The sequence below is a fragment of the Pseudophryne corroboree genome, unplaced genomic scaffold (genome assembly GCF_028390025.1).
Source record: "Pseudophryne corroboree isolate aPseCor3 unplaced genomic scaffold, aPseCor3.hap2 scaffold_1416, whole genome shotgun sequence".
NCBI classification, from domain to species: Eukaryota; Metazoa; Chordata; class Amphibia; order Anura; family Myobatrachidae; genus Pseudophryne; species Pseudophryne corroboree.
Genome location: NW_026968042.1, coordinates 61,111 through 75,674, shown reverse-complemented (window position 1 = coordinate 75,674; position 14,564 = coordinate 61,111). Strand labels below are relative to the sequence as shown.

The 14,564-nt window shown below is 43.0% G+C and overlaps 1 protein-coding gene across 1 annotated transcript; it reads left to right on the top strand.

Moving 5' to 3' along the window:
* Positions 1-5,814: 5,814 nt before the first annotated feature.
* Positions 5,815-10,982, top strand: LOC134995860 (oocyte zinc finger protein XlCOF7.1-like). Its single transcript, XM_063951144.1, has one exon. It carries the CDS (start codon positions 5,894-5,896, stop codon positions 7,751-7,753), a length of 1,860 nt encoding a protein of 619 aa, XP_063807214.1. The 5' UTR covers positions 5,815-5,893; the 3' UTR covers positions 7,754-10,982.
* The last annotated feature ends 3,582 nt before the right edge of the window (positions 10,983-14,564 follow it).

Genomic DNA, 14,564 nt, shown 5'->3' with positions numbered 1-14,564 from the left:
CCGGGTAGCGTGCGTGCAGCTCTCAATTGGAGATAGTGATCCTGTAGCGTAAACACCTGACGCGTTTCGCTGCAGTACCTGCAGCTTTTTCAAAGGTGATCTCATTGGTGTCAGGGCTTTCATATTTATACCCTAAAATGGCCACTGATTGGCCCCACCTGTTCAGTTCATGCAGCTCAAACAGTGGTTAGTCTCCACAAATCATATAACAACAATACACAAATGGATTAGATAGCAGACTCAATCTTAATTAATTGTTTAATTTCATAATATACACGGTAAATCAATAGATTCTAAATTGAAATTTTTCCATCCATATTAATTACTTCCAGGTTACCATGTTTAAGTATCAATCTGTCATTCCCCTAGTTATGGACTTTCTAACTACTTCCGGGTCAGACGGTGTTGTTGCTTAGCAACCTCCCGTCATTCATTCTAAGGTAAATTCAGTATCTAAGTGGTCCAAAGCTTATGTAACTGGTGTTATTGTGAGTGCTCGTTCTCCCACCTATTAATGCTGCCTGCTGGCATGTCTATTGTGAGTCCGATCGCCGCTCAGCTGATGCGGCGTGTCCGTGTTTTCGTCCGGTAAACAGACTCTCCTCATGAATTACGTCACTTCCGCTGACGGACTAAATCCCCGGTCTGTTGCCTGGTGACCGTATAACCATTTGGTCACCTGGTCTTAAATAAGAATTGCGTCACTTCCCCTGACGGACTAAATCCCCGGTCTGTTGCCTAGTGACCGAATAAACATTTGGTCACCTGTTCATTAGATAGTGCTGTCAGTATAGTTTTTTGACATGCTGAGAGACACTTTTATAATAAAGCTCAGGCTTATTAAAAAAATGCAAGCCCGAAGTTTGTACTTATATGCTAAGGGTTTTTTTAGATATACATGACTGTTTAATGTTCTGACCCTAGCATTATTTTCCGGCTTTTCGATATAGCCGTTGCCTGGTAACCGTATACATAATTGGTCACGTGGTTTCAAGATTGTGGTATCGGTATGCAGAATATGAGACATTATGGATCACAGCTCCGTCTAACAGAGCCACGGGTAATTTTGTTGAAAAGTTAACTCAGTTCCCTCGGTATTTTATATAATCCTGACAAAATTAAGACATAATTCACACTGAGTAATCACGACAGTAAACCATATAAAATCAACAAAAAATTAATTAAATAATCCTAATTTTTACTTTTTTATATACATGTTTGTCCAAAACCTTTAGCAGGTATTTTATTTTATTTCTTCCTTTTCTCTAAACTTTGTATGGTTTGTATTCATTATTTTTTATCATTAGAATCTGTAGAAATATTTTTACTTGATCTATTATTCTGATTTTATGGCAATTGTCATGACTCTAGTGTCTTAACAGTATCTAAAGAAATATATATACACTTAGAGGTCGAGAATATTTATACGCCTATGTTGGTTAATGTCATGAAATTTTTATGGAAAACATTGAGTATTGTATAACTTGTTTTATTTTACATACTGCAGGATTCTATGTCTTTGTAAAGAAAAATTTATTTTAATCTACAATAACATATTAAGTTCCACTGACTCGTTGAGTCCGTCTGGAAATATACTGTTCATTCTGAACATCCATAGGGTTTCTTGTTTGCACAATTTTTTGTATCTGTCTCCTCCTCGTGATGTTTTTGGAATGTGTTCTACCCCTATAAGTTTTAGACAAGCTGGATTTCCTTGGTGATAGTCACTATAATGTTTGGATACACTGTGGGTCTGGATTCTCTTTAAAATATTTCTGCGGTGCTCCAAAAACCTGATTTTTAAAGGTCGAGTAGTCCGGCCTATATATTTTTTGTTACAACTGCAAATTAATAAATAAATCACATATGCAGTTCCGCAGTTGATAAACTGACCAATCACATGTGTTTTTTCAGAATCCTCAACTTTAATTTTATGGGTTTTATTCTGAATGAAATTGCAAGTAATGCACCTACTTTTACCACATTTGTAGCAGCCCTTTGATTTTTTTAACCAAGTGAGACCCTCTGTATCTCTACCACTAGAATCTATGGTGGGCTTAATATGGCTCGGTGCCAGTATATTTTTAAGAGATAAATTCTTTTTGAAGATGAACCGTGGATGAACCTGTTCCAAGGAGCAGTTGTTGGTCAGGGTAGCACTACCTCGGGAAGTGCTATAACAGCACGGCTGGATTCTAAACATTCCAAAGTCACAGCTGGTTCCTACCACACGCCTACTGTTCCTTGGGATGGTTCTGGACACAGAACAGAAAAAAGTGTTTCTCCCGATGGAGAAGGCCAAGGAGCTGTCATCTCTAGTCAAAGACCTCCTGAAACCAAAACAGGTATCGGTGCATTACTGCACACGAGTCCTGGGAAAAATGGTAGCTTCCTACGAAGCAATTCCATTCGGCAGGTTCCATGCAAGAACCTTTCAGTGGGACCTCTTGGACAAGTGATCAGGATCGCATCTTCAGATGCATCGGCTGATACCCTAGTCCTTGGAGACAGGGTTATCTCTGCTGTGGTGGCTGCAGACGGCTCATCTTATAGAGGGCCGCAGATTCGGCATACAGGACTGGGTCCTGGTGACCACGGATGCCAGCCTACGAGGCTGGGGGCCAGTCACACAGGGAAGAAGTTTCCAAGGACTTTGGTCAAGTCAGGAGTCGTCCCTACACATAAATGTTCTGGAACTGAGGGCCATTTATAATGCCCTAAGTCAGGCAAGGCCCCTGCTTCAAAACCAGCCGGTTCTGTTCCAATCAGACAACATCACGGCAGTCGCCCATGTAAACCGACAGGGCGGCACAAGAAGCAGGATGGCGATGGCAGAAGCCACAAAGATTCTCAGATGGGCGGAAAATCACGTCTTAGCACTGTCAGCAGTGTTCATTCTGGGAGTGGACAACTGGGAAGCAGACTTTCTCAGCAGACACGACCTACACCCGGGAGAGTGGGGACTTCATCCAGAAGTCTTCCAACTGATGGTAAACCGTTGGGAAAGGCCACAGGTGGACATGATGGCGTCTCGCCTAAACAAAAAACTAGAGAGATATTGCGCAAGGTCAAGGAACCCTCAGGCGATAGCTGTGGACGCCCTAGTGACACCGTGGGTGTACCAGTCGGTTTATGTGTTCTCTCCTCTGCCTCTCATACCAAAGGTACTGAGAATAATAAGAAGACGAGGAGTAAGAACGATACTCGTGGTTCCGGATTGGCCAAGAAGAGCTTGGTACCCAGAACTTCAAGAAATGATATCAGAGGACCCATGGCCTCTACCGCTCAGACAGACCCTGTCTGTTCCAAGACTTACCGCGGCTGCGTTTGATGGCATGGCGGTTGAACACCGGATCCTAAAAGAAAAGTGCATTCCGGAGGAAGTCATTCCTACGCTGATTAAAGCCAGGAAAGATGTCACTGCAAAACATTATCACCGCATATGGCGGAAATATGTTGCTTGGTGTGAGGCCAGGAAGGCCCCAACAGAGGAATTTCAGCTGGGTCGATTTCTGCACTTTCTACAGTAAGGAGTGACTATGGGCCTAAAATTGGGTTCCATTAAGGTCCAGATCTCGGCTCTGTCGATTTTCTTTCAGAAAGAACTGGCTTCACTGCCTGAAGTTCAGACATTTGTTAAGGGAGTGCTGCGTATTCAGCCCCCTTTTGTGCCTCCAGTGGCACCTTGGGATCTCAACGTGGTGTTGGGTTTCCTAAAGTCACATTGGTTTGAGCCACTAAAAACCGTGGATTTGAAATATCTCACGTGGAAAGTGGTCATGCTGTTGGCCTTGGCTTCGGCCAGGCGTGTGTCAGAATTGGCGGCTTTGTCATGTAAAAGCCCTTATCTGATTTTCCATATGGATAGGGCGGAATTGAGGACTCGTCCTCCGTTTCTCCCTAAGGTGGTATCTGCTTTTCATTTGAACCAACCTATTGTGGTGCCTGCGGCTACTAGGGACTTGGAGGATTCCAAGTTACTGGACGTAATCAGGGCCTTGAAAATCTATGTTTCCAGGACGGCTGGAGTCAGGAAAACTGACTCGCTGTTTATTCTGTATGCACCCAACAAGCTGGGTGCTCCTGCTTCAAAGCAGACTATTGCTCGCTGGATCTGTAGCACAATTCAGCTTGCACATTCTGCGGCTGGACTGCCGCATCCTAAATCTGTAAAAGCCCATTCCACGAGGAAGGTGGGCTCTTCTTGGGCAGCTGCCCGAGGGGTCTCGGCTTTGCAACTTTGCCGAGCTGCTACTTGGTCAGGGGCAAACACGTTTGCTAAATTCTACAAATTTGATACCCTGGCTGAGGAGGACCTTGAGTTCTCTCATTCGGTGCTGCAGAGTCATCCGCACTCTCCCGCCCGTTTGGGAGCTTTGGTATAATCCCCATGGTCCTTACGAAGTCCCAGCATCCACTTAGGACGTCAGAGAAAATAAGATTTTACTCACCGGTAAATCTATTTTTCGTAGTCCGTAGTGGATGCTGGGCGCCCATCCCAAGTGCGGATTGTCTGCAATACTTGTATATAGTTATTGTTAACTAAAGGGTTATTGTTGAGCCATCTGTTACGAGGCTCCGTTAATATTTCATACTGTTAACTGGGTATAATATCACGAGTTATACGGTGTGATTGGTGTGGTTGGTATGAGACTTACCCGGGATTCAAAATCCTTCCTTATTGTGTCAGCTCTTCAGGGCACAGTATCCTAACTGAGGTCTGGAGGAGGGTCATAGTGGGAGGAGTCAGTGCACACCAGGTAGTTCTAAAGCTTTCTTTAGATGTGCCCAGTCTCCTGCGGAGCCGCTATTCCCCACGGTCCTTAAGGAGTCCCAGCATCCACTACGGACTACGAGAAATAGATTTACCGGTGAGTAAAATCTTATTTTTATTACTTTATTCAGCTCTTTATACACTTAACTTTGTGTTTAATATTTCAACGATTTATCTTACATACTTTACTGTACTTAATAAAGGTTATATATTATTTATTAGTGCGCAAACAGGAGAACACTTTCTCTTCTTTGGTGTTTTTTTATAGCAATGTCCATGTCACCTCTAGTAATCCCACATGAGCGCCTACGTCACCTCTAGTAATCCCACATAAGCATCCATGTCACCTCCTAGTAATCCCAGATGAGCGTCCATGTCACCTCTAGCAATCCCACATGAGCGCCCACGTCACCTCTAGCAATCCCACATGAGCGTCCGTGTCACCTCTAGTAATCCCACATGAGCGCCCGTGTCACCTCTAGTAATCCCAAATCAGCGTCCATGTCACCTCTAATAATCCCCCATGTCACCTCCTAGTTATCCCCCAAAAGCATCCATGTCACCTCTAGTAATCCCACATGAGCGTCCATGTCACCTCTAATAATCCCACATGAGCGTCTGTGTCACCTCTAGTAATCCCACATGAGCGTCCATGTCCCCTCTAGTAATCCCACATGAGCGCCAATGTCCCCTCTAGTAATCCCACATGAGCGTCCATGTCACCTCTAATAATCCCACATGAGCGTCCGTGTCACCTCTAGTAATCCCACATGAGCGCCCACGTCACCTCTAGTAATCCCACATGAGCGTCCGTGTCACCTCTAGTAATCCCATATGAGCGTCCGTGTCACCTCTAGTAATCCCACTTGAGCGTCCATGTCACCTCTAGTAATCCCACTTGAGCCTTCAGTGTTGATCAAGCTCCAGTCTAAGCATCCTAGTTTTTTGTTTTTTAATAAACATAAAAGCACAGATTACAGGTAAAAATAAAAGTGTCAGTTATAGAATTATATATTGTATCCTGTTACATCCTGGGTCTTGTCTGCTCGTTTTATATATTAATGTATTTTATTTCCAGCAGATGGACCCACAAGCAGGAATATCTCAGAAGGACATCTAATGTTATCCCTGGATTGTGAAATAACAGATAACGACAGTAGACAGGATTCTCCAGGAGATAACCTCATTATCCCAATTATACATCCAGCTCTATCAACTGATCCCCCTGATCCTGGGAAATCTTCTCCTGATCACTCTGATATTGGTGCATCTATTACAGCTCTGAGATTAGATACAGAGTTTCCCTGTTCTACAGATGCCAAATGTTTTACACAGAACACAAACCGTATTACTCATCAGCCAGCTAAGGCAGGTGAGAGGCTATTTCCATGTTCTGAGTGTGGGAAATGTTTTACATATAAATCAGATCTTGTTACACATCAGAGACGTCACACTGGTGAGAAGCCATTTCCATGTTCTGAGTGTGGGAAATTTTTTACAAGTAAATCAAATCTTGTTGCACATCAGAGACGTCACACAGGTGAGAAGCCGTATTCCTGTTCTGAGTGTGGGAAATGTTTTGCACAGAAATCTGATCTTTTTAAACATCAGAGAAGTCACACAGGTGAGAAGCCGTATTCCTGTTCTGAGTGTGGGAAATGTTTTGCATCGAAATCATATCTTGTTACACATCAGAGAAGTCACACAGGTGAGAAGCCGTATTCCTGTTCTGAGTGTATGAAATGTTTTCCACAGAAATCAGATCTTATTACACATCAGAGAAGTCACACTGGTGAGAAGCCATTTCCATGTTCTGAGTGTGGGAAATTTTTTGCATCGAAATCAAATCTTGTTACACATCAGAGAAGTCACACAGGTGAGAAGCCGTATTCCTGTTCTGAGTGCGGGAAATGTTTTACATCGAAATCGGATCTTTTTAAACATCAGAGAAGGCACACAGGTGAGAAGCCGTATTCCTGTTCTGAGTGTATGAAATGTTTTACACAGAAATCAGGTCTTGTTACACATCAGAGAAGTCACACAGGTGAGAAGCCGTATTCCTGTTCTGAGTGTATGAAATGTTTTCCACAGAAATCAGGTCTTGTTACACATCAGAGAAGTCACACTGGTGAGGAGCCATTTCCATATTCTGAGTGTGGGAAATTTTTTACAAATAAATCAAATCTTGTTACACAACAGAGACGTCACACAGGTGAGAAGCCGTATTCCTGTTCTGAGTGTGGGAAATGTTTTGCACAGAAATCTGATCTTTTTAAACATCAGAGAAGTCACACAGGTGAGAAGCCGTATTCCTGTTCTGAGTGTGGGAAATGTTTTGCATCGAAATCAAATCTTGTTACACATCAGAGAAGTCACACAGGTGAGAAGCCGTATTCCTGTTCTGAGTGTGGGAAATGTTTTGCATCAAAATCAAATCTTGCTGCACATCAGAAAAGTCACACAGATGAGAAGCCGTATTCCTGTTCTGAGTGTGGGAAATGTTTTGTATCGAAACCAAATCTTGTTACACATCAGAGAAGTCACACAGGTGAGCAGCCATATTCCTGTTCTGTGTGTGGGAAATGTTTTGCACACAAATCATCTTTTGTTAGTCATCAGAGAAGTCACACAGGTGAGAAGCCGTATTCCTGTTCTGTGTGTGGGAAATGTTTTCCACAGAAATCGGCTCTTGTTACACATCAGAGAAGTCACACAGGTGAGAAGCCGTATTCCTGTTCTGAGTGTGGGAAATTTTTTGCAACAAAATCAAATCTTGTTACACATCAGAGAAGTCACACAGGTGAGAAGCCGTATTCCTGTTCTAAGTGTGGGAAATGTTTTAGACAGAAATCACATCTTGTTACACATCAGAGAAGTCACACAGGTGAGAAGCCATTTTCATGCTGTGAGAGAAATATATATGTTGAACATATTAGACATTACCCAAGCACGGAACCATTTAAATCTTCTGGAGTATAATTATCACTGTCATGCAATGTTCCTCAAGGGTCAATCCTATCTCCTATCTTCATGCAATATACAGTCTGGTCCATATATATTGGGACATCGACACAATTCTCATATTTTGAGCTCTATACACCACCACAATGGATTTGAAATTAAACAAACAAGATGTGCTTTAACTGCAGACTTTCCGCTTTAATTTGAGGGTATATACATCAAAATCAGGTGAACGGTGTAGGAATTAAAATGGTTTTTATATGTGCCTCCCACTTTTTAAGGGACCAAAAGTAATGGTACAAACTAAAGAATCCTAAATCAAATATTGTAAATCAGATCAGTGCGCTCGTCCAGTTCAACAAAAAGTACTTTACTACTTAATGTGGTCGCAGCCCGGATCAGTGTTTCGTGAATTGAGCTTTCACATATTTTCCAAGGGCGATCTGATTACCATCTCCTAGATGAAGACCTGGATACAATATCCATACTGATATGCAAATATTTATCTGGTACGCATATAAATTTTGTGTGATAACTGAATTTAATCCCACATACGGAAATATACTATGCTATATAGCGATTCTTTGTGTCTCCTAGCAGCATTTAGATCCCAGTAGTGACCTGGACTAAAGAATGGGGGACTGATACGCCATGTGTCAAGCCGTAATCCGTACGCTATAATATTCTTGCGTGTGACAAAACTAGTGATAAGCGGATTCGGTTTTACTCTGTTCTCAAAACGGCATCTTATTGGCTTACAGATGTCATGTGTTTTGTATAGCCAATAAGATTCTGTTTTGAGATCCGAGTAAAACTGAATCCGCTCATCACTAGACAAAACTGATTGAAAAATACTACACCATAGTCGCTCTCTTGTTTCTTCCTTTGATTCCAAAATACTAAATCAAACTTTTACTTTTTAATATTTTGTTGCAAATCCTTTTGTCAGTTACAGCCTGAAGTCTGGAACGCATAGACATCACCAGACGCTGGGTTTCATCCCTGGTGATGCTATGCCAGGCCTCTACTGCAACTGTCTTCAGTTCTTGCTTGTTCTTGGGGCATTTTCTCTTCCGTTTTGTCTTCATCAAGTGAAATGCATGCTCAATCGGATTCAGGTCAGGTGATTGACTTGGCCATTGCATAACATTCCACTTATTTGCCTTAAACGATTTGGTTGCTTTCGCAGTATGCGTCGGGTCATTGTCCATCTGCACTGTGAAGCGCCTTCCAGTGAGTTCTGAAGCATTAGACTGAATATGAGCAGATAAAATTGCCCAAAACACTTCAGCATTCATCCTGCTGCTTTTATCAGCAGTCACATTATCAATAAATACAAGGGAACCAGTTCCATTGGCATCCATACATGCCCACGCCATGACACTTCCACCACCATGCTTCACTGATGAGCTGGTAGGTTTTGGATCATGAGCAGTTCCTTTCCTTCTCCATACTCTTTTCTTCCCATCACTCTGATACAAGTTGATATTTGTCTCATCTGTCCATAGGATGTTCCAGAACTGTAAAGGCTTTTTTAGATGTTGTTTGCAAACTCTAATCTGGTCTTCCTGTTTTATTGCTCACCAATGGTTTACATCTTGTGGTGAACCCTCTATATTCACTCTTGTGAAGTCTTCTCTTGATTGTTGACTTTGACACATATACACCTATCTCCTGGAGAGTGTTATTGATCTGGGCAACTGTTGTGATGGGGTTCGTGCTATTTAGTACACTAGTAGTGTACTAAATAGCATGAACAGCTTGTAACGTAGAGTGGCAAGTTTAATCTTTCTATGGATAATGGAGAGAAATAAAAGCTCCTCCCTAAGTTCCTGGATGCCAAATCACTGTCCTTAGTATCTCTGTACAGTTTTTTCTGTTACAGTACTAATTAGCAGGAACAGCTTATAATGTACAACACAGATTCTCTAATGCCGACGATCTACAGTACTGTGTTGCTCGAACAGTTAGTTGCGTCAGAATACACTAATTTATAGCTACTGTTATGTCTATACGTGCTCATTACCTGCAGATTTACCCCGATTTGTGTGAAACCTGTGTGCACCCTTCTGTTGAATGTTTTACAATGGATTACACAAAAAAAATAATAAAGTGAATGTCACTGGAACACAAAAAAAATTGACATTTTGGGAATCGAACCTGGTACTCAGCATGGCAGACCGGAGCCTTCATCGCTAGCCCACAGCACTGCATGGAAGATTGTCAAGTTCATGTGTAAAAGTACTGCAAAAAGCGATTCCTCCCCATTGGTGTTTGTTTATGCCATTAGGGGACTCGGACACTCATTTTGTGCACTGTACATACTGTAAAGTCAATGAGCTACATTATTCCTTTTACACATTAGTTGTGTCTGCATACACAAGTGTTTTAACACGTTCATTTGCGTCTGTATAAACTATACACACAGGGATTTGGCATCCAGAAACTTAGGGAGGAGCTTTTATCTCTCCCCATTATACTTAATATTACGGGATTTGTACACTCGCATATCCCTAACATCAATAGACCATACTGTATCTGTAACACGTTCATTTGCATCTGTATATGCTGTACTATTTGCACCTTTACTGTATATACTGTTATATACTTTATGACATACTGTAGCATAATGTAGCGTAATGAGACGCACCAGTAAAGTAGTTCTTACGCTGTAGTTCAGTATTGTATTTTAATGGAGACCACACGCTTGGGCATTAGTGATTTAAAAAAGCGACATCTGGTGGATGATCTTAGGTATTACACTCGAAGGTAACGCCAAATGCTCTGTGTGCCTTCCTACGACTAGGCGCGCCTCCTTGCGCCCAGGTACGCTGCGTATGCCTAATCGCGACTAATGCCTCAGCCAGCCAAGATAACGGAGGACCCGTCTGTATATTTACTTCCTAAATAATACATCCCAAATGCTTAGGTCTTTTTTCTGCTGTTTATTTTGTATCTTGTGCTTTGTGTAAATGTGAATGTCTAATACCAGTTTACACAATCTGTATTGCTGCACGACAATATGGCGGCCATTGGAACGTGTTTTCACTTCTAGTTTGCCTAACTTGCTGCAGACACTCATCTTGATAAGGAGTGCTGAGTGTTTTCTGATACAAGATCCTATCCATATATACCCTGTACATTACCATGTGCATTAGTCACCCGGGTTACATCTGCGGTGGTTTGTTGTATGTTACATCTATATGGTGCGGATACTCCCCTGTATGATCTCATAATAAAAGCTTTTGTTTGCATCTAATTATTACATTAAATCTTTTATTTTTATTCTGTTTTATATTCCCGTCTGAGTAATTACGCCATAATGTCTAATCTCGGAGTGGACCCCAGAAGATGTAAAGAAACCGTGTAAGTTTTCCATCATTCTGTTTCGTGTAAGCATACAGGTAAGTGATGGCACGGTGGTCACTGACCGTCACATTCAGGTGGTATAATGGAAGTGGGACTGTCTGGGCTTATTCTAGTCTACTCCAGAAATAAAAAAACTCAGCCTTTATCCTGCTTATAAAAATGACAAAGCCCATAAATCAAGCTTGGTTGGACAAGACAGTGTCCACATTAATGGTGGCACATCATATAGGCTGAGGACCCATGCTTCTGCTATATATGGCATAACCCTCTTTGTCGACAAAAACCTTGCCATCACCATTCACAATGTCCACCATTGCCCTTTCAGAAGGGACACAACTTTGCTTGTTCCACCTACTTCACAGAGCCCAGGACCATCTCCATGACCATGTCATGTTTATCTGGGAGGTTCATGGCCTGAGATGACCACAGAACCACCAGGTAGTTGCCAAGGAGAGAGAGGGGGAGAGCTGTCAATAGCAGCTGGTAAGAGGGGTGGTAAATCCCCTGGTGGATAAATATACAGCAAAAGAAAAGAATTACCAGCGCTGGCTGATCATGTATGATTAATAGGTACTATACATCCGAAAGGCTTAGTGAATTAAAAACCACAGTTATTCCACATGTAAAAACACACACAAAAAATAAATAAAATAAATAACATTGAGAAATAAATGATTAAAAATTAGAATATGCCACAATATGCCTGTGTTGATGATTTAGATGTCCACATGAACTGCTAGTGATGGACGTTTCCAGTGACATTGGTCCTCTCTGAGTGTCATTATCCGTTGATGTGGACATCTAAATCATCAACTCAGGCATATTGAGGCATATTCTAACTTTTAATTTATTTCTCAAATTTTTTTTTTTTTATGTGTTTTTACATGTGGAATAAATGTGTTTTTTAATTCACTAATCCTTTCGGATGTATAGTACCTATTAATCATACATGATCAGCCAGCGCTGGTAATTCTTTTCTTTTGCAGTGGCCAAGAAGAACCCAGACTCCCCAGGAAGTGGAGAGTCCAAAGATCCACCCCGCATGAGGTAAAGAAGGGACAACCACAGGGTCTGGCTCACCTATTTCCTTCCTAAAAGCTGCTCTTTACCTAGTTTGGTACCTGTGGGATCCCACTCCAATTTCCCTTGAGAGTCCTTACTAATCCCTTCTGAGCCTACTAGTTCCTTCCTCTTCCAACCACTCCTCCTTTTTAAGCTTTTCACCACCTGCTGTGTGAGTCCCATCCAACTACTCCATTCCTTGACTCATTGGTGTAGCAACCCCCTTCTCCCACCCCCACCACACTGCTATACTGCAGTTAAACTGTGAGGCTTGCTGCTAGCAGTACTCACTACTACATGTATTGTATTCCAATGCTGTAAGATCCTTAGACAAAGAAGTCACACACACCCATGTAATATGAAGCTTCTGGGGAATACAAGTAGAGCTAACCAGAGAGCTGAAAGAGATTCTATGCTTCTTGACTAAGAAGTGATGTTCTGTCAGGAGTTTGTGGTGGGAATTGTCATGTGGAATTGGATTACAGAGATGTGCTGAGCTGTTTATAATACATTCTGTTCAATAAACCACTGTTGGTTTTTCATTTACCACTGTGCCTGAGTGATTTGGAACCCAGTATCTTCACAGCTACTATCGATGGCGGGTAACTACCTGGCTCTCTGCCTTTGATGGTAAAACTAGTTATCATCAGGTATAAACCATCAATGATTCCTGATCATCAATAGTTGATGGCCAATCCTAGACCAGACCCTGAGAGACCACAGCCACCACCAGATCCACAATGTGTACCTAGAAGCTTCCACATCTGGCACTTGGTCACCCACCATCAGATCTACCTTCTCCTAGAGAGCCACCTTCACAGCTTTCCACATCTAAGCTGGAACTCTGCAGGTTTCCTTCACCACCAGCTTGGATCTCCTTTGCATCAGCATACCGGCCAGCCTCACACAGGTCCATGGAATCAGCATTATGATAACTTTTGACTCTCTATTTGCTGCAGCTGCTGTATAGTTCCTGTGATTTCCTCCAGCTCATTAACCAGCTGCACCAGCTCCTCATTTCATGTAACTCTCCCAGCTGCTGTAACAGTTTTTTCTCTGACGTCCTAGTGGATGCTGGGGACTCCGTAAGGACCATGGGGAATAGACGGCTCCGCAGGAGACTGGGCACTCTAAAGAAAGATTTAGGACTACCTGGTGTGCACTGGCTCCTCCCCCTATGGCCCTCCTCCAAGCCTCAGATTTCTGTGCCCGGCTGAGCTGGATGCACACTAGGGGCTCTCCTGAGCTCCTAGAAAGAAAGTATATTTTAGTTTTTTTATTTTCAGTGAGACCTGCTGGCAACAGGCTCACTGCACCGAGGGACTAAGGGGAGAAGAAGCGAACCTACCTAAGTGGTGGTAGCTTGGGCTTCTTAGGCTACTAGACACCATTAGCTCCAGAGGGATCACACACAGGACCCGACCTCGTCGTCCGTTCCCGGAGCCGCGCCGCCGTCCCCCTTACAGAGCCAGAAGCAAGAAGGTCCGGAAAAGTGGCGGCTGAAGACTTCTGTCTTCTCCAAGGTAGCGCACAGCACTGCAGCTGTGCGCCATTGCTCCTCATGCACACCACACACTGCAGTCACTGATGGGTGCTGGGGGGGGGGGGGGGGCGCCCTGAGCAGCAATATTAACACCTTGGCTGGCAAACTGGCACCATATATAGCCCCAGGGGCTATATGGGTGTATATTAACCCCTGCCAGATATATTAAAATAGCGGGAGAAAGCCTGCCGAAAAAGGGGCGGGGCCATCTCCCTCAGCACACTGGCGCCATTTTCCCTCACAGCTCCGCTGGAAGGATCACTCCCTGGCTCTCCCCTGCAGTCCTGCACTACAGAAAAGGGTAAAAAAGAGTGGGGGGGCACAAATTAGGCGCAGTATAAATATATTATGCAGCTATAAGGGGAAAACACTTTTATAGGTGATATCCCTGTGATATATAGCGCTCTGGTGTGTGTTGGCATACTCTCCCTCTGTCTCCCCAAAGGGCTTTGTGGGGTCCTGTCCACTGTAAGAGCATTCCCTGTGTGTCTGCTGTGTGTCGGTACTGCTGGGTCGACATGTATGAGGAGGACAATGATGTGGAGGCGGAGAAAATGCCTGTGAATGTGATGTCACCCCCTGCGGGGTCGACACCTGTGTGGTTGGACTTATGGAAGGAATTATGTGAAAGTGTCATACTCCTTACACAAAAGGTTTGACGACATAGAACAGCCGGCTACATGATTGAGGCAATGAAAAATGTTTTACACATTTCTGATAATACCCCAGGTACCACAAAAAAGGGTATTATGTTTGGTGAGAAAAAGCTACCTGTAGTTTTTCCTGCATCTGAGGAATTAAATGAGGTGTGTGAGGAAGCGTAGACTTCCCCCGATAAGAAATTGATAATTTCTA

Bases quoted from the DNA above. Each gene is read 5' to 3' on its own strand.
- LOC134995860 (XM_063951144.1), top strand. From the start codon at position 5,894: ATGTTATCCCTGGATTGTGAAATAACAGATAACGACAGTAGACAGGAT.